This window comes from Syzygium oleosum, unplaced genomic scaffold (genome assembly GCF_021117445.2).
Source record: "Syzygium oleosum isolate NSW1041296 unplaced genomic scaffold, Sole_v2.1 Sole_v2.12, whole genome shotgun sequence".
NCBI lineage: Eukaryota > Viridiplantae > Streptophyta > Magnoliopsida > Myrtales > Myrtaceae > Syzygium > Syzygium oleosum.
Window position 1 is genome coordinate 2095429 of NW_026607496.1, and position 25859 is coordinate 2121287.

The following is a 25859-nucleotide window of genomic DNA, read 5'->3' on the forward strand; positions in this document are numbered from 1 at the left end:
AAAAAAAATGTGTCCCCTCACGTTGTGCGTTCTTAGGCTCAATTTGTTTAGGGAAAAATGAATGGTTTGAAAAATATTTTTCTAAAACCGATTGTATATGCCATATAAAATAATTCGTTAATGAAAAATATTTTCATTATCGATAATAATTTATGTCTAAATATTTTCATGAATGATAAAAATATTTTCATTCATTCATTTTCGCAAACGATATAAGCGATCTATTCCGGAAAAATATTTTCCAAATCATTTACTTTTCACGAAAGAAACGGAGCCTTATTATTCAGATTCCGTGTCAATATAGAATACTGAAATTTTTAATTTGCCATATTAAGCTTTTTCGAGACAATTGATACAACAATTCCAATATTGTATGAAGAGAGTACGTGAAATAAATAACCATAAAAACCTCTCGAAATTATTTTTATTTTTATTTTTAAAGTAAACGAACTGACCACTGACCAGTGACGAGTCACGTTAGTTCAGTTGGATCACGCACGTTGCCACCTAACACGGCAGCGGACTACATTACCATTTCGCCACGGATTCCGGCGATCAGCTCGTCGAAGCAAAAGCGCAAAACGGAGATGTCGGCGGCGAGCACCGCCGCGCTCCGGCGGGACGAAGAGCTGAAGCTCTTCGACGGCGCGAAGCTCGGCGTCAAGGGCCTCGCCGACTCCGGCGTCTCGAAGATCCCGCCCTTCTTCGTCCACGCCGGGGAGGCAACGGCCGACGCCGCCGACCTCGCGATCCCGACCGTCGACCTCGGGGGCGTCGCCGTCGGCGGCGGCGGGGATCTCCGGCGGAGCGCGGTGGAAGGAGTCCGGAGCGCGTGCGAGGGCTGGGGCTTGTTCCAGGTGGTGAACCACGGGATCCCGGAGGGCGTGCTGGAGGAGATGATCGGAGGGGTGCGGAGGTTCCACGAGAGCGAGAGCAGGAGGGACTGGTACTCGCGCGAGAAGGGGAGGAAGGTGCTGTACTTCTCGAACTTCAATCTGTTCAAGGTGGCGGCGGCGGATTGGAGGGACACCCTGATCTGCGAGATGGCTCCGAGCCCGCCGGAGCCTCAAGACTTGCCGGAATCGTGTAGGTACGACCTCGCTCTGACTTGTAGATTGCTCGATCTCTGACTTGACTCTTCTCGAGTTCTAAGTCAAATTCAACTGGCTAGTGCTTGTCTGAGTAATTGAAAATCGTATGAATACATTTATAGATACTGCAAATAGCTATATAATACAGTATTTTTTTTTGGTAAGGACTATATAATACAGTATTTAGTCTTCAATTTTGAAGAATTCGAGGTTGAATTTGAGCTTAATGAAGTCGACCGCGCTCGAGCTCGGGAAATCAAACTCGAGGCCGTAATATCGACATGCCCAATCAAGTCGGAGTCGAGCTCGAGTACTGAACCCTATCGACCAGACTGAACTCGGCTGAACTCCTGTTCTGGACAGTGGTGTCGATGGCTCGAGACTGGCGATTTGCCGGCAAGAACTTTCGGCATTTGCTTGCTGAAGACCCCGATGGTGGTCCCGAAAAATAGACCCAAATCCAGTAATTTGATTTTGGTTACACTTTGAGGACTTTAGAGTGCTTGTGTTTTGCATTGCTTGCAGGGACATTGTGATCGAATTCTCGGAACGAGTACACAACTTGGGGATCACATTGTTGGAGCTGTTGTCCGAGGCGCTCGGCCTCAAGCCGAGCCACCTGAAGGACATGCATTGCGGCGAGGGATTAGTCCTCTTGTGCCATTACTATCCGCCGTGCCCCGAGCCGGACCGAGCCATGGGATGTAGCACTCACAACGACGGCAACTTCCTGACCATACTCCTGCAGGATCAACTGGGCGGCCTTCAGTTCCTTCATGAGGATCAGTGGGTCAATGTTCTTCCCCATAAAGGAGCTTTGCTAGTGAACATTGGAGACCTTATGCAGGCAAGCAAGCTAAAGCTATAGCCCATAACTATGAGTTGCCTTTTCCTCTGTTGTAATCATCTCATCTTTGCAAATTGAGAATTGTCGCCACGCCGCCCTCGCACGTACGCTCGCACAGACACAAATATTCGCTCATTCGGTGCGAATTCTACCATTCAGTCTTTGAACTGATTCTTGTTTTTCGTTCGGGTCGATGCTCCACGTACTACAGCTGGTTTCAAATGACAAGTTCAAGAGCGCGAGCCACAGGGTGTTGGCTAAAGCCGCAGGCCCGAGAGTCTCCATCGCGAGCTTCTTCAGGACGAGCTTCGGAATCGAACAGGCCTCGAAGATCTACGGACCCATCGAGGAACTGGTGTCGGAAGAGAACCCGCCGCTTTACCGGGAGACCACGGTGCCAGGTTATCTGGCATCCTACTACGCCAAAGTCTGGGAGGAAAACAGGCTTGACACCGACTCTCCGCTAGCGAGCTTCAGATTGCGAAACGACGAGGACAGACAGATGCAAGCTGTTCCAGGACAAGAAGAACCTTGACGATTGACATGTGCAGGTACGACATTCTATGATATGGGGTTAGAGAAATGTATGATCACATTATTGCTTTGGACATTCATCAAAGACTTACTGCATTAATCTTCGTGGCATCACTGCTGCGTCTCCGGGCACGATGCCCCGAGAGCTGATTTGCAGCACATGCTCTCATAGCGGTCCGCGCGTAGGGACGGCAATCGGACGGGGCGGGAGCAAGGTTTGCATCCCCCGTCCCCGCCACCACGATAAGTGAGAAGGCCCCATATTCGTCCCGCTCCCCCGGCAGGGCGAGTTGGTTTGCCCCATCCTCGCCCCATCGGGACCTCGGGTCTCGCCATCACCTTTGTCTGGCCCAATATGTATATTGAACTTAACTTTCATTCAAAAATATTATTGAATTGTAATATCGTGCTATTTCGCCGGAATTGTTCCTGCGGCAAAATATAATTCACTGAAAGTCGTTCTTCGATTTTTAATGAGAGGAGACCGGATTTTGCGGCGACTTCGGACAGGAGATATCCAGGCGTAAACAAAGAACTTGCTTGTTTTGATCAGTAACACAGATTTAAACCGTGACAAGATCCGATCAACAAGAACTCCAAACTTTATAAACAATTTAGATAGACACTACAAAAAAACACCGGATTAGCGACGAAATTTGCGACGGAAAATTTGGAAAAATCCGTCGCAAATCGAATTTGCGACGAATTTTGCGACGGAAAAAATTCCGTCGCTACTAGGTCGTCGCAAAATTTTGCGATGGAAAATTTAAAAGTTCGTCGCAAAATTGCGACGAACATAAATTCGTCGCAAAATTCGTCGCAAATTAGCCACAAATACAATCCGTCGCAAAATTCGTCGCAAATATTTCGTCGCAAATTTGCGACGAACTCTATCCGTCGCAAAATTCGTAGCAAATTTTGTCGGAAATTCGTCGCAAAGTTGTCACAAAATTCGTCGCAAAATTCGTCGCAAATTTCGTCGCAAAATTCGTCGCAAATTTTGTCGCAAATGTCATCGCAAAATCGTCGCAAAATTCGTCGCAAATTTCGTCGCAAAATTAGCGACGAATACACTCCGTCGCAAAATTCGTCGCAAATATTTCGTCGCAAAATTCGTCGCAAATTACATCGCAAATTTCGTCGCAATTTCGTCGCAAAATTCGTCGCAAAGTTCGTCGCAAAAATTCGTTGAAAAATGTATTCGTCGCAAATTAGCGACGAACTGTAATGATCGCAAAATTCGGCTTAAAATATTCGTCGCTATGTTTACATCATTTCGGCCATAAATTCTTGTCCATATCAAACAAAGGAGACAATGACATATAATTGAAACAGAAAAACGAACAAACCATAAATTCTGACAAACAAGCCACAATGACATATAATTGAAACAAATAACTGAAGGAAAGTTACAGAGTCTGACATGATGCTATTGGATATTCAATCTTACAATACATTCAAAACATGAACTAAGAGACGGGACAACTATAGAAGACGCAGAAAAACCATACACAAGAAGACGCAGCTTTGGTACGATGGCAGGACACCAAAAGTAGTCACTTTTGTCGAGACATGAGGAAATGTCGATACATAAATAAGTCGAGAATATAAAAGAAGCGTTTATGCATGGATGTGGAACTAGGTGTAAAATAACAAGAGGGTTAACAAAAATACGTTTCAGGACAAACAGAAATGTTCTTACTTATGAATATGAGTGAAATTATGAAAAACCAAGATTATGAAGCAAGCTTACCCCCGATTTTGAGAATTTTAACTAGAAAGACAGGAGAAAATCATCATCATCATCATCATCATCAGCATTCTCGGCATCAATGTGTTGGTCATCATTGTGCCCATCACCTACTGGATTGGCTGGAGGTACAGGAGGATCGTCGTAGCGATTGAGGTTAAGGTGTTGCATAACGAGTCTCATTTGTTGTTCTAAGTTATTTATTTGTTCGTCCTTCTGAACAAGTAAATTATTCAGACGATGCACTTCTTGGGTCAATTGCTCGTCTTGTCGTGGCTTCCTTCGACCAGTCGCAGTGGATGATGAACTTCCAGGATTATTCGGCATGTACATCCTTGACAACGATCCCATCCCAAATATTTTCCCTTTTTTCACCCCACCCGTTGCCTCCATCCATAATGCCATATTATCAACAGGTGGCCCAGACTCAGGACAATCATCACTACCACTAGCACTGCTCATTAAAAGTTCATCATATTTTTCCTACATTAACAATGTAGATGAAAATAAAATCACTATATATATATATATACATATATCTACCATAAATATTGAAAGCATTCACGGTTTTCATTATAGTTTACATATAAGCCAAAGTATAACCTTACATACCTTAACAGCTTTTGCTCGATCGCCGGTCCATGTCTTATCTTTCTTTTGAAATGTGCGTTCAAATGTAGCTGCAAATGTGGGTTCCGTCCCCAATTCTTGTGCCTACAAAATATAAACATGAGTAATTGAATTAAATTAACTTATAACTCATTTAACAGACTTACCAGTTGTTTGCGATGCTCTGCAATGTTGATAGAACCCCCAGCATATGTGGCTGACCCATCACTAGAGCTAGAAGATCGATTCTTCTTATTCTGCTCACAGAGTTGCCGACTCTGTTCAGATGCCCAAAATCTGTTAATTGCCGCCCAATTGTCAGCTGTAAAGAAAGACGGCTTCACTTGCTTGATCTTCGCTCTATTCATGACATTTCGCATAAAATCACTGTTTTTCTTATCGAAAATTCGTCTCACTTCATTGTCTTCCGCTTCCTCCCACTTGAACTTCCGCTGCAATGAATAAAAACACAAATTGAAAGTTATTATGATGATCACATATCCATAACCATGCACCAGACAAATATAGACAGATTTTGTAAAGTTCATGTCGGGGAAAATATCTAGTCCTTTAGGTATCGAAAACTACAGAGTTGTTCTGGTCCCTTTACATCATTCTTGACCATCAATATACTACACCAAACTTAATTGGTGAGAAAATAAAATATGTAAAACTTACCTTGAACTCATTTCACCACATTTCTTTCACTTCTTGTGGAACACTTCTATAATTAATATACTCTCCCGTCCAAAAGTTTCTTACTATTTTGTTCAATTCCCTCACAACAGACGGAGCATCCGTGAATCATCAATCATACGGATATTGTGCAACATCGACAATTCAATTGACATCAATATCTAAAGCCCTAAATATTACATATACTAAAATAAAAATGTAGTACTTACGAATCTCCAAATGGGCATATGAAGAATCGGTTATCTTCTTGACCTGTGTTTCCGTCAATATTCGATTGGTCCGCCGAATAATGGGGTGGAACGGAAGGAGAGGGAGCTAAAGGAGATTGAACTGGAGGAGATTCAGTTCGCATGTGGCCAAGTCCCGTAACATGTTGTTGAGTATTGGAGGAAGGGCCAACGTGTCCATATTGTGATGGACCATATTGTGGTTGAGGGTTAGATGACGGGACATGAGAAGAGGAAAGGGCCGGGGACGAGGACAAGGAAGATGCTTGTCTTCTATACGAATGACCTCCACGTTTATACTGACAAGTAGGAAGGTTATGCGAATATGTAAAGAACTATTGACACGTATTATGGACACATAATGATGTACATGACGAAGCTTACCATTTTGATGGAAAGACTGAGAAAATGTTTCCTTGAAATGAGCCAATGTCGAGTGCTTATGACGTGCAATTTCCTACGAACAAATATACTATGAATCCCATTCATTTGATATGAAACATCAATATATGAGCACGATATGGATGGCCACAGGTATCAAACATCACTATATGAATCGCATTCATTTTGATTAAATTTTTTTTGACCACGTACAAAAATTTAAATTTCACTGAAAGTTGGTAGCCACAGGTATTCTAAGTCATTCTGTAAAGTTTTGTAAGAGAAAAATTGTTATTATTGTTAAATTTTTTTGGGACCTAAAAAAAATAAATTTCACTAAAAGTTGATGGCCACCGATATTCTAAGACATTCTGTAAAGGTTTGAAATTTAAAAATTTGTCGAATTTTTAAATTATTATTTTTTAATATAAAATTTTTCCCGTGAAATAAAAAAAAATTTCCATACTAAAATTGGGTGGCCACAGGTAGTATAAGCTATTAGGTAAAGTTTCCAAAATTTTTGTCCTTCTTTATTTTAAATATTTTTAGGGCACGTTAAAAAAATTAAATATAACTAAAAGTGGGTGGCCACAGGTATTATAAGCCATTCTATGAAGTTTTGAAATTTTTTAAATTCTAATTTTTTTTAGCCACCTAAAAATATTTAAATTTCACTGCAAATTAATGGCCACATGTTTTCTAGGCAATTCTATGAAGTTTTGAAATTTTATATTTTTTTTATTTTTTTTTCACCCAAAAAAAATAAAAATTTCCATCACAATGGGTGACCACATTTATTTTAAGCCTTTTTATAAGGTTATGAAAATTTTTAATATTTTAATATTTTTTGTCCTGGAACGTTAGAAACTCTAAATTTCACTTAAAATGGGTGGTCACTATTAATTTTTGCTATTTTGTGATATTGTGATATTATGAAATTTTAGTTTTTTAAAAATTTTTAAAAACTTTTACGGTCAAATTTCATATTTGTTGTCAACATATACCATTTTTTTAATTTTCCGTAATTTTACATGATTTTTTATAGAATTATTCAATTTTCAAGCATTTTCTGTGAAAACGCTTAATCAATCACCCTATCGTCATTTAACGCTTAATCATCAATATAATAGACAAATTAACCAGTCGACCATCGATCAAAGCCACATGCAATCCTGAAATCGACCCGTAACTTAGCCAACGAAAAGTGATCATAAATAATCCCTAAACAAGTTCGACTAATTACCTAATTATACTAACTAGGGTTTAGGGAGTTGCTTACTTGGTTCAAGGATAATAAAAACTGGCCGATCGAACAGTTGCAGTCCCGACGCGGGCGTGGGCCCAAATGGTGACTAGTCGGCCAGGTGCTCAGCCACGACCGGGCAAACGACGGCGGAACTCGGCGGCGACGGCGTCGGGAGGCGGCGACGGCGTCGGGGAGGCGGCGACGGCGTCGGCCGCCGACTAAGAGGCCGGTGGCAATGGGGCGAGGCGGCGGCGTCGGCGGCCGGGCGGCGGCAACGGTGGACGACGGTGTCGGCGGCGGCCGGTGGCCGGGCGACGGTGGTCGTGAGCCGCCGAGGCGGCAACGGGCGGGGTCAAGCTCCGGCGAGAGGCTCGGCCGGGCTGATGGTGGGCGGCGACGGCGACGGCGGCGGCCGCGGGCGGACAGCGCGGGGCGGCTCCCGGCGGGCGGGCGAGGGGCGGCGAGGCCGGGCGGCGACGGCGTCGGTCCTCGCTGGTCGGCGGCGGCTAGGCTTTGGCCGCCGCCGGACGCGGCGAGGGCGGCGAGGCGGGGCGAGGGCGAAGGCGCGACCGGGCGGGTGACGGCCGCGGCCGCGGGACGGCTGGCCCGCGACCGGCTGACGGGCGGGGGAGCCGCGGGGGGCACTGCGAGGCCGGGTGGCGACGGCGACGGCGACGGGCCGCGACGACGAGGGCGCAACCGGCGGGGGGGGCGAGCGACGGGCTGGGGCAGCGGGGCACCGGCCGGCGAACGCCGACGGCGTGGGATCTGCTGCGGCGACAGCGACGGGCGGGGAGTCAAAGCGGGCTGGCCGCGAGGTCGGGCGGGCGACGGCGATGGCTGCGACGGCGACGGCTGCGACGGCAACGGCGGCGGGGGAGCAGCGCAGATCGAGCTTGGGCGGCGTCGGGGAAGGGGGTAATAATATCGCAATTTTCGACGGAAATTGGAGTTCCGTCGCAAATTTGCGACGAACACTTTAAATTCCGTCGCAAATTTGCGACGGACTTTTTATGTCCCTTCGCAAATTTGCGACGGAAATCCTCCTTCCGTCGCAAATTTGCGACGAACTTTCAATGTCCGTCACAAATTTTCCACTGACAAAAAATTTCCGACGGAAAAAAAAATCCGTCGCAAGCAACGTAAACAAAAAATCCGTTCGCAAATTTCGAACCGTAAAAATTCCCTCGCAAAATTTGCGACGGATCGGTATAGTCCGTCGCAAATTTGCGACGGATCAGTATAGTCCGTCGCAAATTTTCGACCGACAAAAAATTTACGACGTAAAAAAAAATCCGTGGCAAATTTGCGACGGAAATAAAAATCCGTCGCAAATTTGCGACGAATTAAATTATCCGTCGCAAATTTCTAACGGTAAAATTTCCCTCCCAAAATTTGCGCAAATTTGCGACGGAATATACTGGTCCGTCGCAAATATGGACATACTACATATCGTTATAAATTTGTGACGTCTTTTTTTCGGTCAAAAATTTAGCATCTCATTTATTTGGGTCCTAAATTTGCCACGTCTTTTTGTCAATCCAAAATTTTGGCATCTCAAATTTTGCAATGGAAATTAGAATATCAGAAATGTTAGGGCACGTTAATAATATTTGACTTGTCGGCATTTAGGGACAAAATTTCGGATGATCAATTAAAATAAACAAAATAATCGACAATAACAATAATAAAAAAGCACAATAACAATAATAACAAGAACAATAATGATAACAACCAAACTAGCACTTGTAGCGTTAATAATTACACATCTATAGTGTTTTGTGACAAAAATTTTAATCTTCATCTTCGTCTTCGTCTTCGTCCTCGTGTTCGTCCTCGTCTTCGTCATCTGTCTGAAAATCAGATTCTAAATATTCTTGTACATTTAATTCGCAAATTTCAGTTGGATCCACATCTATCATTGCTCCACACGGATCTCGTAAAGTTGGTATGTTATATTCCTCAATTTCAACCGTGTTACACACTTCCTCTTATTGGTAGGCTCTATCCTTCCAGTGTTCCTCGATTTTCCTCCATGCTTTAATTTTACATACAGCCCACCAATCAGCTTTATCACGTTTCAAACTAGGATATGATGCATAACATACTTGAATTGCTTGTTGTGCCAAGACAAATGGTTCATACTTCATATACCTTTTCTTGTGATTTATTTCAACCAAATTGAACTTCGTATACACCTTCATTCCTTTGACGGGGTCGAACCACGTTCACTTAAATAACACAACCCGCATCATTAATGGTCCAGGGTACTCTATCTATATGATTTCATCCAACAAGCCATAAAAATCATCTTCTGAACTGCTACCATTGGATGACCGAACAGACACACCACTATTCATTGTGGATTTTCCCATTCCATTTTCTTGAGTATGAAAATTATATCCAGTTTATGAAATATCTTGTGGCCAACTTGAACTCTTAAGCGTGGACCCCATGACGGATGATATAGCAATCATTGCCCTCAATTTCATTATAGTTACTGTGAACCTAAGGTTACACATGCAAAATCAATAATATATATTATACTAAATGATGTATATAATTTTAATAACTTGGTTTTAGTCCATAGGCAACTTACATATGTCTTGAACCATGCTGCAAATTGTTCATCGCACAAACGGTCAAACTCATTTGGTTGTAGTGTAAACATTTCAGATTGGAAAATCCTAATATTAAAAACCATATAAATATTAGCAAATATTTGACACACAAAACATATATTTGCAAATTTACACTTACTTGAAGTATGGTTCGACTTCTGGGCAGTTCAGTAAAATATAAGTACGGGCTGCATGAAATTCTTCGCTTGATAAGTAATAAACCGGCATGCGCCGCTTGGTCGACCCGGATAATTGAAAATAGAGAACGCTTGTGCAATTGGGATCAATGGGGCCCTCATCATTTCTGCCTACTCTCCGCCTCTTGCACTGAACGTGCGGCTCAAAATAGTATGATGCAAATGTTGTCACTTCTTCCACAATATATGCATTACAAATTGAAGCTTCAACACGTACCTTATTCTTCACTTTTTTCTTCAAATGATATAAGAATCTAGTTGAAATAGAAAGAAGCTTATCGGAACATATTATATGATAAACTAATTTGAACTGTATTTTGAAAAAAACATTACCTCTCAAATGGATACATCCATCGAAATTGGACGGGACCTGCAACTTTGGCTTCATAAGGCAAGTGAACTAAGAGATGCTCCATCGAATCAAAAAACGCTGGAGGAAATATCCTTTCTAAGTTGCAAAGAATAATTGGAATATCTCTCTCTAGTTTTTCCATGTGCGATGCTTTTAACACTGTCGAGCAAATATCATGGAGGAAATTGCTTAACTCTGTAATGGCGCCCCATACAAAGTTCGGTAGAACTTCCTTCAAAGCTATTGGAATTAGTCTTTCCATCAGGATGTGACAATCATGACTCTTCAAACCTGTGAACTTGCATTCATTCAAATCAACACATCTCCCGAGGTTCGAAGCATATCCATCAGGAAACCACACAGATTTCAACCATTGACAAACAACTCGCCTCTGCTGCTTATCCAATGTATAAACTGCTTTCGGTTTTGGTCCCCTGCTGCTTGCATGCACAACTAGTATTGGCCGATCGCAAATATCTCTCATATCTTTTCTTGCGTTCAAGTTGTCTTTTGTTTTTCCGGCGACATCCATCACAGTATTTATGACATTGTCGAAAACATTCTTTTCTATGTGCATGACGTCAAGATTATGATGAATAATATGAGCCTTCCAATATGGTAAATCCCAAAATATACTGCGTTTTGTCCACTTATGTGTACTTCCGTACGCAAAAGTCGTGCCGTGCGGGTTCTCAATAATAGTAGGAAAGTCCTGCACACGCTCCCAAATTTGCTAGCCGGTCAACCTCATTGGTGGACGCGTTCTTTCAGTCCTATTCTTGGTGAACTCTTTCTTATTCCTTCTGAAAGGTTGACTTGGCGGTAAAAATTGTCTGTGACAGTCAAAATAGCTGGGCTTCTTTCCATGTTTTAATCTAAATGACTTTGACCTCTCCAAACATATCGAACATCCTAAGATCCCAGCTGTACTCCATCCAGATAACATTCCGTAAGCTGGAAAGTCATTTATCGTCCAAAGAAGGGCAGCCTTTATTACAAATGTTTGATAGGTAGAAACGTCATACGTAGGGACACCTTCAACCCATAGCCGTTGTAACTCCTCAATCAATGCTTGCATATAAACATCTATCAACTTTTTCGGATTTTGCGGCCCTGTCACGATCAATGTCAAAAACATATAAGGTGTCTTCATGCACATACCAGGTAGAAGATTGTACGGCGTTAAGATAACTGGCCAACATGAATAATTTTTTCCTGTTTTCCCAAATGGAGCAAATCCATCGGCACAGAGACCTAACCTGATGTTCCGAAACTCCATCGCAAACTCAGGGTATGTTCTATCAAAATGTTGCCATGCCTCCGCATCTGAAGGATGACACATTAGACCCTCTTCTGTTTCATGATTTGCATGTCAAGTCATGTGTTCAGCAGTGGTTTTAGACGCATAAAGCCTTTGCAATCTGGGGATTAAGGGCAGATAAAACATTTGCTTGCATGGTCTACGCTTCTGATTATGACCCGGCTTCCTGTTAATCTTGTACATAGGTTGGCTACAGAATTTGCAATATTCTGCATTTTCATCATCTCTCCAATATATCATACAACCCCTACTACATACATCAATCCTTACAACCGGAAGACCTAAGTTATCCACTAGCTTTTTCATATCATAAAAATCACTTGGCATGATATTATTACGAGGCAATGATTCCCGCATTACTTCAACAAAGAGTTGAAGCAATCCATGAACACATTATGCTCGCCTTAATATTTAATAGTCGGGCTGTCACCGATAACTTAGTGTGGTCCTCACAACCTGGCCATAAAGCTTCATCTGCTGCTTTCAACATATCCCGGAACTGATTAGATTGAAAAGTTTCATTATAGACATTCTCATCAAAACCCGTTACTCCTATATCTTTCAATTGTGAAGCATGACTAGTACCCACTTGTTCACGTATAGGAGTAAAACTAGTACTTGCATGATTTGATTCTGTGACAAAATTATAACTAGCTGCATCAATCACCATCCTCTCGTATGGGTTCAATTGCTCATAATAGCCACATTCTTCCCTAACTGAAAATTGGTAACTTCTTCCATATCCTTCATCAGATATAAATAGTTCACCATGGGAAGTCCAATTATAATAGTTCGGACTAAATCCAAATCTAGTAAGGTGTTCTCTAACTTGATCACACACAATAAATTTACCATTACCGCACTTTTTACACGGACACCTTAACTTATTTCCATCCATGAACTCATATTTACTACTAGCAAAGTCTAAAAAGAGTTCCAACCCAGTACGAAACTTATCTGTCAATTCTTGACGTCCAGGTAAGTTCTTATTATACATCCAAGCCCTTTCTCTTTGCATTGTGTCTGTATTAAAATAAAAAAATTATGGTAAAATATTTAAAATATCATATCTATTGTTCTTAATTAAAACCATAAAATTTTTGAAATTATAATTTTTGTTATTCACGCAACAATTAATATGAAATTGCAAAAATAGAAAAAATTACCATGCAAAGAAGACTTACCCAAATATTTGACTGAAATATTGGTAGGAGAAAGTGGTCAATTTGATAAGAATTGCAACGTCCACTTGGATTGTGAGACCTTCAATTAGACACATACCCAAAAAGAATAATCACTAAAGAATCATTTTTTAATAATTTTTAATGTGCGATGGAAATGGAATTCATCCGTCGCAAATTTGCGACGAAATTTTCACTTATTCGTCGCAAATTTGCGACGGAAATGGCCGTTCTGCCTCATCCAAAGGCCGGCGAGGTGTCGACAGTCGTTCAACCGGTGATGCAGATACGAAAAAAAAACAAACATAAACATATATAAAATAAAAGAAATTACAATTCAACGATGAATAGTCACGAAACTAGCTAATGATACTTACAGGTAAAAAGCTTCATCGAGATTAATACGTGCGTGCGCGAATTTTGCTGATTTCAGACATATGAAAGAGGGAGAAAAGCGAGAGACAGCGAGAGAGAGCGAGAGAGAGAGATAGGGCTGGAATATCACGGGCTAATAAACTACAAATTTGCGAAGGACGTGCGTTTTCGTCGCAAATTTGCGACGGATTTGGCGACGGTTTTTTTTTCCGTCGGAAATTTGCGACGAAAATTTTGCGACGGATTTATTTTCCGTTGCAAATTTGCGACGAACTTATTTCCGTCTCAAATTTGCGACGGTTTTTTTTTCGGTCGCAAATTTGGGACGAACTTTTTTCCGTCGCAAATTTGCGACGGAATTAGCGACGGTTTTTTATTTCCGTCGCAAATTTGCGACGGAATTTGCGACATATAAAAATTCCGTCGCAAATTTCCGACGGATTTTTCATCCGTCGAAAATTAGCGACGGTTTATTTCCGTCGCAAATTAGATGTTTTTTTGTAGTGAGATCCGTCTAGCTACCAACTGGCGGCATCCGAACTCCATCGACACCGTATTACAGAACTACTGTGTTCAGAACATAAATGATTACAACTGAGGGAATTGAAAGTACAATGCTGGAAAGTAATGATAATTTAAAGATAGCATTTTGATTGTGTGTTCGCGGGGGTTTTCCTCACTGTCGAATGTTATTTATACTGAGAGCACGATAATCATCTCTCTAATGCTATTTGCCGATACGTACCACTGATCCCATCTTTACCATTCCTTGCATGACATCTATCTACTAATCGTTTGTTTGACTTGGTCCCGGCTTTAACACATTTCCTTCCCCACGAGGTAACCGTTGTCGACACTACTCTATTTCGACACTTGTCCTTTCGTGAAAAGTAACTGTCATCGATCTTATTTTATTCTGAAGCCTGTCCTCCCACAAAAATTAACCATCATCCATCCTTATCCTAACACATGTCCTTCTTTGCGAGATATCCGTCATCGATCTTATTCTATTCTGACGCCCGTTCTCTCACAAAAAGTAACTGTCATCGATCTTTATCTTGATACTTATCCTTCTTTGTGAGATATCCATCATCGATCTTATTTTATTCTGACGTTCGGCTTTCCATAAATAGTAACCATCTTCATGTGCATTTCTTGTCGACAGCTTTGACAGCCCAGTTTTCTCACGACAATCTTCATCGACAATCTATAGTACTAAAACCGAGCGGCATTCATTCTCTATGACGTCAGTCTCTTCAATTTCAAATTCTCGAATTTCCCGCTGGGACATTCCAATAGTTGTCAGCAGTCTACTATCATAATTTTGATAATTAACTTTTACAGCTTGGGTCATCCTTCGACAAGTCACATATATTTTGTCACTTTGCTCATCCCCTTTATAATATATTATATCGTTGACGACCTAAATTTATTTATTGGTGTCAACAGGTGCGATTCTTTAATCCGTGAAAAATTAAGAAAATTGATTGTCAATTATTGTTGGGAAGGTTAAATTGCCGTCCCTTTCCGCTTGCTCTTAAATTTTTGCGTCACATTTTAGAACGTGCAACTACAAATGAGGCCCTTGCGACATGGGGGTTGGGGGCATATATTAGAAAGGAAAAAAAATAAGAAAAGGAAACCCTCACTTTCGACGTGGAAATTGGTCCTCTTTGCTAAAGACTTCTTTAGCGATTGATCAACATGCAAGTGTGTGTCGATGTTAATTAGCGTATATTACGTACCATTTATCTAATGGTTGAATGTAGAGCGTTTGTTGAGTTTCGCTAAAGTACACGAGATGCTTCAAAGGTGCGTTTGTTTCTCGCAAAGCAATAAAAATAATGCTCATTGCGATACGTTTACTTTTAAATTTTTTTTGGGACATAAAATACTTCAAATTTGTATTAGTAAGAATCTATCGGATGATATTTTAACCAAAACGACATTATTTTTATTTTACTTTGCCTTAAAAAGTAAATATGTCACATAAATATAAATTTAAGAGTTTTGGTGTCACAAAAGAAATTACGGTAAAAATGCGTAGTTGAGTTTGGAGTTTTTGACTATTTTTTCTAGGGAAAATTCCAATTAAGGACCCCAAGTGGGGTCCTTTTCTCAAAAGAGGACCCAAAGTGAACATGGTGTCAAATAAGGACCTGAAGTGCCTAATCAGTCTCAAATAGGGGTCCGAAGTACTCAATTTGTCTCGGGTAAGGGCCTGGGTTCGCCGGCCGGTCAAATCTCGCCGGCCGGCGAGCACAGTTACTGTTCCGGCAATCGGAACAGTACATTTTCATCTTTGTTTTTTTTTTTTTTCCTCTTCCCTCCGCCGGCCATAGCCGGGGCCGGTGGAGGTCGCCGGCCTCAGGCGGAGGCTGCCCTCGCCCGATGCCGGCGAGGGTTGCCCTCGACTGGGCTGGGCGTGCGAGGGCGACCCTCGCCGGCGGAGGGCGAGGGCTCGAACTCGCCGGCCATTTGGGCGTCGGCGAGCTCTACCCAGATCTGGGCGAGCTCGAGCTCGCCGGCCATGGCACCCTCCCCCTCCCCTTCCCGATGCAAGTTCTCCCCACGGAAGCCCCCGCCGGAGTCCGGGCTCGCGCCCCTTGCCCGCCCCGCCGTCTGACCCTCGACAAGCCGGATCTCGGGCCCTTCCTCCTCAAGCTCGCGCGCATCACCATCGCCTCCGGCAACGGCCCCGCCAAGGCCCTCGACTACGCAATCCGGGCTAGGCCAGCCTCTTCGAGCTCGCCCAGATCTGGGCAGAGCTCGCCGGCCGAGCTCGCCCAGATGTTCTGCGAGCTCGAGCTCTCGCCGGCCTCAGCTCTGGCCCGGTCGCCGGACCGGCGACCGGGGAAGAAGAAAAGAAAAGAAAAGAAAAAACAAATTGGACAAAATTGCCCCTATTAGGTCTTGGGAAATGTCACCGGCGGAGAACATTTAGCGGCCCGGTGAGCTCAGTCCTTATTTGACACTAGTTTTGCACTTTGGGTCCTTAATTGATACCTTATCCACTTGAGGTCCTCTTTTGAAAAAAGGCATCCACTTTGGGTCCTTATTTGATAATTTCCCTTTTTTCTATAAGAAAATGTGATAAAAAAAAAAAAGCACGTCCACGTCGTACCTTATCGGCAGTGCACTAATCGAACACCGATCAGCTTGTCGAAGCAAAGCAAAACCAAAGCGAAGATGTCGGCGGCGAGTGCCGCCGCGCCCCGGCGAGACGACGACCGGAAACTCTTCGACGACACGAAGCTCGGCGTCAAGGGCCTCTACGACTCCGGCGTCTCGAAGATCCCGCCCTTCTTTGTCCACGCCGGGAAGTCCACGGCCGACGCCGCCGACCTCGCGATCCCAACCGTCGACCTCGGAGGCGTCGCCGGCGGCGGCGGCGGGGATCTCCGGCGGCGAGCGGTGGAGGGGGTCCGGATCGCGTGCGAGGGCCGGGGCTTGTTCCAGGTGGTGAACCACGGGATCCCGGAGGGCGTGCTGGAGGAGATGATCGGAGGGGTGCGGAGGTTCCACGAGAGCGAGAGCAGGAGGGACTGGTACTCGCGCGACAAGGGGAGGAAGGTGATGTACTACTCGAACTCCACTCTGTTCAACGTGGCGGCGGCGGACTGGAGGGATACTCTGGTCTGCGAGATGGCTCCGAGCCCGCCGGAGCCTCAAGAGTTGCCGGAATCGTGTAGGTACGACCTTCGAAACGTTTCATTCCATCTCTTGACTTGATTTTCTCAAGTTCAAGTTCAACTGGCTCATGTACTTGACTGAGTCGGGTTCGAGCTTAATCAAGAATACTTGCACTCGAATAACTCATTAGCGGAATCGAGCAATTGAGAATTGTATGGATGTGTTCATAAATGTTGTGGATAGCAAGATGATATAGTATTCTAGTCTTGCAATTTCAAGAATTTGAGGTCGAATTCGGGCTTAGTGAAGTCGACCATGCTCGAGCTTCTTGAGAAGTCAAACTCAGGCCGGAATATCGACATGCCCAATCGAGTTGGAGTCGAGCTCGAGTACTGAACCCTGTTGGCCTGACTGAACTTGACTAGACCCCGGTTCTGAACAGTGGTATCCCCATGCTCAAGATTGGCGAATTCATGATTTGCCATCAAGAACTTTCTGCATTTACTCGCTGAAGACCCAAATCCATTACTTTGTTTTTGGTTAAACTTCAAAGACTTTAACGTGTTTGTGTTTTGCATTGCTTGCAGGGACATTGTGATCGAATTCTCGGAACAAGTGCACAACTTGGGGCTCACATTGTTGGAGCTGTTGTCGGAGGCACTCGGTCTCAAGCCGAGCCACCTGAAGGACATGCATTGCGGCGAGGGATTAGTCCTCTTGTGCCAGTATTATCCGCCGTGTCCCGAGCCGGAGCGAGCCATGGGATGTAACACTCACAACGACGGTACCTTCCTGACCATACTCCTGCAGGATCATATGGGTGGCCTTCAGTTCCTTCTAGACGATCAGTGGGTCAATGTCCTTCCCCAGAAAGGAGCTTTACTGGTGAACATTGGAGACCTTATGCAGGCAAGCAAGCTAAAGTTGCTCTTTTCCTCTGTTGTAATGGTCTCATCTTTGCTAATTGAGAAGAGCAGATTAAACGCCCTCGCACGTACACGCGCGCACATACACGATATTCACACATTCCATGCGAATTTGGCGTTTTGTAGTCCGTGAAATGATGGAAGTTTTATGGTTTTCTCATATTGGATAGAGTTCTTTTGCAGATCTCCAAAAAAGCAACAGGTATGATTCTGTATGCTGTAAACAACGACAGGGACATAACCTAATCGTGAGCGAAAATCGTAATTTTCTGTACACGATACAAAAGAAACCCGAAAATACTAGTTACACTGGAGTAAGTTTTGAATTAGACATAGCCAAAGAAGAGAAAACAACTTAGAGCAGGTCCCGTAGGGTTGCATGAGAATGATATCTACCATTCAGTCTTTAAACTGATTCTTGTTTTTATTCGGGTCAATGCTCTGCGTGCAGCTGATTTCAAATGACAAGTTCAAGAGCGCGAGCCACCGGGTGTTGGCTAAAGCCGTCGGCCCGAGAGTCTCGATCGCGAGCTTCTTCAGGACGAGTTTCGGGATCAAACAGGCCTCGAAGCTCTACGGACCCATCGAAGAACTGGTATCGGAAGAGAACCCGCCGATATACCGGGAGACCACAGCGCCAGGTTATCTGGCATCCTACCGTGCCAAAGTCTGTGCGGAAAACAGACTCGACACTATCTCTCCGCTGTCGAGCTTCAGATTGTGAAACGATGAGTTGAGGACAGACAGAGATGCAAGATGTTTCAAGCCAAGAACTTTGACAATTGACATGTACAAGTACAACATCCTATGTGTAAATTTGCTTCTGTATCTGGTATTTCCCCACAAGCATTGAGCATAAGGTTGACGATTCGTGTGTTCGTGTCGTAATGGTAACTTTCAACAATCTCGATTTGTCAAGTTTATGTCTCTCAAATAGTATTAAATCATGTAACATATGAATTTTTATATACAAAGGTAAAGTGCATTTAGAAGTAACTAAGCGGGTTAGCTTGTCGAGATGCAATTAAGGTGTCGTGCCGGCAAAATTACCAAAAAAAAAAAGTCTTAAATTTATTGTGTGGATGTAAATTCAGTTATAAATATTTTAATTTGGCTAATTTATTGGCTAGAAATCGCTGATATGGACAATAATCACCTTACATGGCATATCAGTGTTGACATGGATAATTTTTATAAAATAATTTCTTAATTTTATTTCATTTAATTAATGCTCTGCGTGCAGCTGATTTCAAATGACAAGTTCAAGAGCGCGAGCCACCGGGTGTTGGCTAAAGCCGTCGGCCCGAGAGTCTCCATCGCGAGCTTCTTCAGGACGAGCTTCGGAATCGAACAGGCCTCGAAGCTCTACGGACCCATCGAGGAACTGGTGTCGGAAGAGAACCCGCCGCTTTACCGGGAGACCACGGTGCCAGGTTATCTGGCATCCTACTACGCCAAAGTCTGGGAGGAAAACAGGCTTGACACCGACTCTCCGCTAGCGAGCTTCAGATTGCGAAACGACGAGGACAGACAGATGCAAGCTGTTCCAGGACAAGAAGAACCTTGACGATTGACATGTGCAGGTACGACATTCTATGATATGGGGTTAGAGAAATGTATGATCACATTATTGCTTTGGACATTCATCAAAGACTTACTGCATTAATCTTCGAGGCATCACTGCTGCGTCTCCGGGCACCATGCCCCGAGAGCTGATTTGCAACACATGCTCTCATAGCGGTCCGCGCGTAGGGACGGCAATCGGACAGGGCGGGGGCAAGGTTTGCATCCCCCGTCCCCGCCACCACAATAAGTGAGAAGGCCCCATATTCGTCCCGCTCCCCCGGCAGGGCGAGTTGGTTTGCCCCATCCTCGCCCCATCGGGACCTCGGGTCTCGCCATCACCTTTGTCTGGCCCAATATGTATATTGAACTTAACTTTCATTCAAAAATATTATTGAATTGTAGTATCGTACTATTTCGCCGGAATTGTTCCTGCGGCAAAAATATAATTCACCGAAAGTCGTTCTTCGATTTTTAATGGGAGGAGACCGGATTTTGCAGCGACTCCGGACAGGAGATATCCAGGCGTAAATAAAGAAATTGCTTGTTTTGATCAGCAACACAGATTCAAACCGTGACAAGATCCGATCAACAAGAACTTCAAACTTTATAAACAATTTAGATAGATCCGTCTAGCTACCGACTGGCGGCATCCGAACTCCATCGACACCGTATTACGGAACTACTGTGTTCAGAACATAAATGATTACAACTGAGGGAATTGAAAGTACAATGCTGGAAAGTAATGATAATTTAAAGATAGCATTTTGATTGTGTGTTCGCGAGGGCTTTCTTGGCTGTCGAATGGTATTTATACTGAGAGCACAATAATCGTCTCTCTAATGCTATTTGCCAATACTTACCACTGATCTCATCTTTATCATTCCTTGCATGACATCTGTTCACTAACCGTTTGTTTGACTTGGTCCTGGCTTTTAACACTTTTCCTTCCCCATGAGGTAACTGTTGTCGACATTACTCTATTTCGACACTTGTCATTTCGTGAAAAGTAACCGTCATCGATCTCATTTTATTCTGACGCCTGTCCTCCCACAAAAATTAACCATCATCCATCCTTATCCTGACACATGTCCTTCTTTGTGAGATATCTGCCATCGATCTTATTTTATTCTGACGCCTATCTTCCCACAAAAAGTAACTGTCATCAATCTTTATCCTGACACTTATCCTTCTTTGTGAGATATCCATCATCGATCGTATTTTATTCTAACGTTCATCTTTCCATGAACAGTAGCCATCTTCACGTGCATTTCTTGTCGACAGCTTCGACAGCCCAGTTTTCTCATGACAATCTTCATCGACAATCTACAATACTAAAACCAAGCGGCATTCATTCTCTATGACGTCGGTCTTTTCAATTTCAAATTCTTGAATTTCCCGCCGGGACATTCCAGTAGTTGTCTACAATTTACTATCATAATTTTGATAATTAACTTTTACAGCTCACTTCATCCTTCGACAAGCCACATATATTTTGTCACTTTGCTCATTCCCTTTATAATATATTATATCATCGACGACCTAATTTATTTATTGTTGTCAACACGTGCGATTCTTTAATCCTTGAAAAATTAAGAGAATCGATTGTCAATTATTGTGGGGGAAGGTTAAATTGCCGTCCCTTTCCACTTGTTCTTAAATTTTTGCGTCACATTTTAGAACGTGCAACTACAAATGAGGCCCTTGCGACATGGGGCTTGGGGGCATATATTAGAAAGGAAAAAAATTAAGAAAAGGAAACCCTCACTTTCGACTTGGAAATTGGTCCTTTTTGCTAAAGACTTCTTTAGCGATTGATCAACATGCAAGTGTGTGTTGATGTTAATTAGCGTACATTATGTACCATTCATCTAATGGTTGAATGTAGAGCGTTTGTTGAGTTTCACTAAAGTACACGAGATGCTCCAAAGGTCCATTTGTTTCTCGCAAAGCAATAAAAATAATACTCATTGTGATATATTTACTTTTAAATTTTTTTTGTGACATAAAATACTTCAAATTTGTATTCGTAAGAATTTGTCAGATGATTTTTTAACCAAAACGATATTATTTTTATTTTACTTTGCCTTAGAAAGTAAATGTGCCATATAAATATAAATTTAAGAGATTTGGTGTCACAAAAGAAATTATGGTAAAAATGCGTAGTTGACTTTGGAGTTTTTGACTGCTTTTTCTATAAGAAAAAGTGATAAAAAATAAAATAAAAACGCACGTCCACGTCGTACCTTATCGGCAGCGCACTAATCGAACACCGATCAGCTTGTCGAAGCAAAGCAAAACCAAAGCGAAGATGTCGGCGGCGAGTATCGCCGCGCCCCGGCGAGACGACGACCGGAAACTCTTCGACGACACGAAGCTCGGCGTCAAGGGCCTCTACGACTCCGGCGTCTCGAAGATCCCGTCCTTCTTCGTCCACGCCGGGAAGTCCACGGCCGACGCCGCCGACCTCGCGATCCCAACCGTCGACCTCGGAGCCGTCGCCGGCGCCGCCGGCGGAAATCTCCGGCGGCGCGCGGTGGAGGGGGTCCGGATCGCGTGCGAGGGCCGGGGCTTGTTCCAGGTGGTGAACCACGGGATCCCGGAGGGCGTGCTGGAGGAGATGATCGGAGGGGTGCGGAGGTTCCACGAGAGCGAGAGCAGGAGGGACTGGTACTCGCGCGACAAGGGGAGGAAGGTGATGTACTGCTCGAACTCCACTCTGTTCAACGTGGCGGCGGCGGACTGGAGGGATACTCTGGTCTGCGAGATGGCTCCGAGCCCGCCGGAGCCTCAAGAGTTGCCGGAATCGTGTAGGTACGACCTTCGAAACGTTTCATTCCATCTCTTGACTTGATTTTCTCAAGTTCAAGTTCAACTGGCTCATGTACTTGACTGAGTCGGGTTCAAGCTTAATCAAGAATACTTGCACTCGAATAACTCATTAGCGGAATCGAGCAATTGAGAATTGTATGGATGTGTTCATAAATGTTGTAGATAGCAAGATGATATAGTATTCTAGTCTTGCAATTTCAAGAATTTGAGGTCGAATTCGAGCTTAGTGAAGTCGACCATGCTCGAGCTTCTTGAGAAGTCAAGCTCAGGGCCGGAATATCGACATGCCCAATCGAGTCGGAGTCGAGCTCGAGTACTGAACCCTGTTGGCCTGACTGAACTTGACTAGACCCTGGTTCTGAACAGTGGTATCGATTCTCAAGATTGGCGAATTCACGATTTGCCGTCAAGAACTTTCTGCATTTACTCGCTGAAGACCCCGACGATGAATCCTTAAAATAGACCCAAATCCATTACTTTGATTTTGGTTAAACTTCAAAGACTTTAAAGTGTTTGTGTTTTGCATTGCTTGCAGGGACATTGTGATCGAATTCTCAGAACAAGTGCACAACTTGGGGCTCACATTGTTGGAGCTGTTGTCGGAGGCGCTCGGTCTCAAGCCGAGCCACCTGAAGGACATGCATTGCGGCGAGGGATTAGTCCTCTTGTGCCAGTATTATCCGCCGTGTCCCGAGCCGGAGCGAGCCATGGGATGTAACACTCACAACGACGGTACCTTCCTGACCATACTCCTGCAGGATCATATGGGTGGCCTTCAGTTCCTTCTAGACGATCAGTGGGTCAATGTCCTTCCCCAGAAAGGAGCTTTACTGGTGAACATTGGAGACCTTATGCAGGCAAGCAAGCTAAAGTTGCTCTTTTCCTCTGTTGTAATGGTCTCATCTTTGCTAATTGAGAAGAGCAGATTAAACGCCCTCGCACGTACATGCGCGCACATACACGATATTCACACATTCCATGCGAATTTGGCGTTTTGTAGTCCATGAAATGATGGAAGTTTTATGGTTTTCTCATATTGGATAGAGTTCTTTTGCAGATCTCCAAAAAAGCAACAGGTATGATTCTGTATGCTGTAAACAACGACAGGGACATAACCTAATCGTGAGCGAAAATCGTAATTTTCTGTACACGATACAAAAGAAACCCGAAAATACTAGTTACACTGGAGTAAGTTTTGAATTAGACATAGCCAAAGAAGAGAAAACAACTTAGAGCAGGTCCCGTAGGGTTGCATGAGAATGATATCTACCATTCAGTCTTTAAACTGATTCTTGTTTTTATTCGGGTCAATGCTCTGCGTGCAGCTGATTTCAAATGACAAGTTCAAGAGCGCGAGCCACCGGGTGTTGGCTAAAGCCGTCGGCCCGAGAGTCTCGATCGCGAGCTTCTTCAGGACGAGTTTCGGGATCAAACAGGCCTCGAAGCTCTACGGACCCATCGAAGAACTGGTATCGGAAGAGAACCCGCCGATATACCGGGAGACCACAGCGCCAGGTTATCTGGCATCCTACCGTGCCAAAGTCTGTGCGGAAAACAGACTCGACACTATCTCTCCGCTGTCGAGCTTCAGATTGTGAAACGATGAGTTGAGGACAGACAGAGATGCAAGATGTTTCAAGCCAAGAACTTTGACAATTGACATGTACAAGTACAACATCCTATGTGTAAATTTGCTTCTGTATCTGGTATTTCCCCACAAGCATTGAGCATAAGGTTGACGATTCGTGTGTTCGTGTCGTAATGGTAACTTTCAACAATCTCGATTTGTCAAGTTTATGTCTCTCAAATAGTATTAAATCATGTAACATATGAATTTTTATATACAAAGGTAAAGTGCATTTAGAAGTAACTAAGCGGGTTAGCATGTCGAGATGCAATTAAGGTGTCGTGCCGGCAAAATTACCAAAAAAAAAAAGTCTTAAATTTATTGTGTGGATGTAAATTCAGTTATAAATATTTTAATTTGGCTAATTTATTGGCTAGAAATCGCTGATATGGACAATAATCACCTTACATGGCATATCAGTGTTGACATGGATAATTTTTTTAAAATAATTTCTTAATTTTATTTCATTTAATTAATTTCTTTTCTTTTCTTTTTATTTTTTCCAATGTGGCTGGGGGCCTAGTGGAAAAAGAAAAGAAAAGAAAAAATATAAAAATTTACAAAAAAATGTTCACTTTAGCACCGTATGTACCAAGTAGGACGGCCGGTGTCTACGTTAGCAATTTCCAGCCAAAAAAAGCCGAAAGGACTAAATTGATAAATTACCAAAAGATGTAGGAGTTAGACTGAATTGATATCCGTGCAATAGATTTATAACTTTTTTGGTAATTATCCCAAACTTATTTTGTATGCTTATCATGCCATAGTACTTGCCGTCGCATGGGCTCCATAACATGTTATAAAGAGTAAGTCAATTTTATCGAGATAGATTTTGTTTGTCTATTCCTAGTACAGTATTCCACGTAAGGCAGTCTATTCTGCTACATATTCTATTGTAAGCAACAAATCCATTTTTTTTTCTCTCTATATCGTTTTATAATTATGTTTGTATTTTTTTTTTCTTTCCGTAGCATGATATGTCGTGCCTAATAGGGTCCATATTTCTTTAATTTATAAGGCAGATAGTTTATCATTCTCGTGGAGTCTAATTTTTGCTAATATTACTTTAAATATTATCGAATATACATGATATCTACAACTATGTTGATTTTTTTTTTGAAATATTCTTCTCTTATAACTTTCTTGAAAAAAATAGAAAAGATTTCTCTCTATCATAAATACTATTAAGTATATATGATGTAGTCTATTTTATTACACACGTGAAATGCCACAATGTAATTACATGTCCGTTACCTAGATTGGAATTTCAAGAGGTTTTCCTTTAGTATTTTTCTATTTTTTCTCGGAAAAATGCATTAAAATTTAATTGGGAAAAGAAAAATGCATTTAATGTTTTAATAAAATTATGGGAAAATTTTAAATAAGGGTCCGAAATGCCTTCATTTTCTAAAAAATGGGTTTGAAGTAGACTTTGTTTCGAATAAAGATCTAAAGTGACCATGTTAATCTAAAAAAAGGGGCCCGTCTTCACTAGGGTCAAGGATATTTTCTCCCGAAATGGACTTTGCTTCAAATTTGGCCGGCCGGCAAGAATAAACCCTTATTTGAAATTGTTGTCGCCATTGCAGATTTTTATTTGAGAAAATGAAGGCACTTCAGGCCCTTACTTGGAATTTTCTCAAAAATGATTTTTTTCCATAATATAATGGGTTGGATTGGAGAATATATACTCATTCTTGGTTTTTGTTTTTGGACATAGAAAATATATACTTATTCACCTGCCACATGTACGGACCCCGTCGAACGTTAATGCAAAATATGCTCACGAGGATCACACGAAGGAGAGCCGGACGAACGCGACCGCATCGCGTTGAATCGCTGCGATCATC

The 25859-nt window shown here is 42.9% G+C and overlaps 3 protein-coding genes across 4 annotated transcripts; all 3 read left to right on the plus strand.

The window, feature by feature from the left end:
• Positions 1–463: 463 nt before the first annotated feature.
• Positions 464–2572, plus strand: LOC115677113 (1-aminocyclopropane-1-carboxylate oxidase homolog 1-like). The gene is made up of 3 exons (XM_030600176.2): positions 464–1090; positions 1617–1938; positions 2150–2572. The coding sequence occupies exons 1-3, from the start codon at positions 588–590 to the stop codon at positions 2471–2473; spliced, it is 1149 nt and encodes a 382-aa protein (XP_030456036.2). The 5' UTR covers positions 464–587; the 3' UTR covers positions 2474–2572.
• A 13992-nt stretch (positions 2573–16564) lies between these two features.
• LOC130139540 (1-aminocyclopropane-1-carboxylate oxidase homolog 1-like) lies at positions 16565–19653 on the plus strand. Of its 2 annotated transcripts, none has more exons than XM_056316740.1 (3): positions 16565–17120; positions 17649–17970; positions 19231–19653. In XM_056316740.1, the coding sequence occupies exons 1-3, from the start codon at positions 16618–16620 to the stop codon at positions 19552–19554; spliced, it is 1149 nt and encodes a 382-aa protein (XP_056172715.1). In that variant the 5' UTR covers positions 16565–16617; the 3' UTR covers positions 19555–19653. The 2 variants fall into 2 exon arrangements, with proteins under 2 accessions (XP_056172715.1, XP_056172714.1); XM_056316739.1 differs by lacking the exon at positions 19231–19653 and adding an exon at positions 18439–18983 and having other exon boundaries at positions 16573–17120.
• A 2150-nt stretch (positions 19654–21803) lies between these two features.
• LOC115677031 (1-aminocyclopropane-1-carboxylate oxidase homolog 1-like) lies at positions 21804–24252 on the plus strand. The gene is made up of 3 exons (XM_056316811.1): positions 21804–22364; positions 22918–23239; positions 23708–24252. Exons 1-3 carry the CDS (start codon positions 21862–21864, stop codon positions 23978–23980), a joined length of 1098 nt encoding a protein of 365 aa, XP_056172786.1. The 5' UTR covers positions 21804–21861; the 3' UTR covers positions 23981–24252.
• The last annotated feature ends 1607 nt before the right edge of the window (positions 24253–25859 follow it).

What these genes read in the sequence shown, in the direction of transcription:
- LOC115677113 (XM_030600176.2), top strand. Translation starts at nt 588, where the DNA reads ATGTCGGCGGCGAGCACCGCCGCGCTCCGGCGGGACGAAGAGCTGAAG. An exon ending in GACTTGCCGGAATCGTGTAG is followed by an intron (nt 1,091 to 1,616) that starts GTACGACCTCGC and finishes CATTGCTTGCAG; the next exon opens with GGACATTGTGATCGAATTCT. An exon ending in ACATTGGAGACCTTATGCAG is followed by an intron (nt 1,939 to 2,149) that starts GCAAGCAAGCTA and finishes CACGTACTACAG; the next exon opens with CTGGTTTCAAATGACAAGTT.
- LOC130139540 (XM_056316740.1), top strand. Translation starts at nt 16,618, where the DNA reads ATGTCGGCGGCGAGTGCCGCCGCGCCCCGGCGAGACGACGACCGGAAA. An exon ending in GAGTTGCCGGAATCGTGTAG is followed by an intron (nt 17,121 to 17,648) that starts GTACGACCTTCG and finishes CATTGCTTGCAG; the next exon opens with GGACATTGTGATCGAATTCT. An exon ending in ACATTGGAGACCTTATGCAG is followed by an intron (nt 17,971 to 19,230) that starts GCAAGCAAGCTA and finishes CTCTGCGTGCAG; the next exon opens with CTGATTTCAAATGACAAGTT.
- LOC115677031 (XM_056316811.1), top strand. Translation starts at nt 21,862, where the DNA reads ATGTCGGCGGCGAGTATCGCCGCGCCCCGGCGAGACGACGACCGGAAA. An exon ending in GAGTTGCCGGAATCGTGTAG is followed by an intron (nt 22,365 to 22,917) that starts GTACGACCTTCG and finishes CATTGCTTGCAG; the next exon opens with GGACATTGTGATCGAATTCT. An exon ending in ACATTGGAGACCTTATGCAG is followed by an intron (nt 23,240 to 23,707) that starts GCAAGCAAGCTA and finishes CTCTGCGTGCAG; the next exon opens with CTGATTTCAAATGACAAGTT.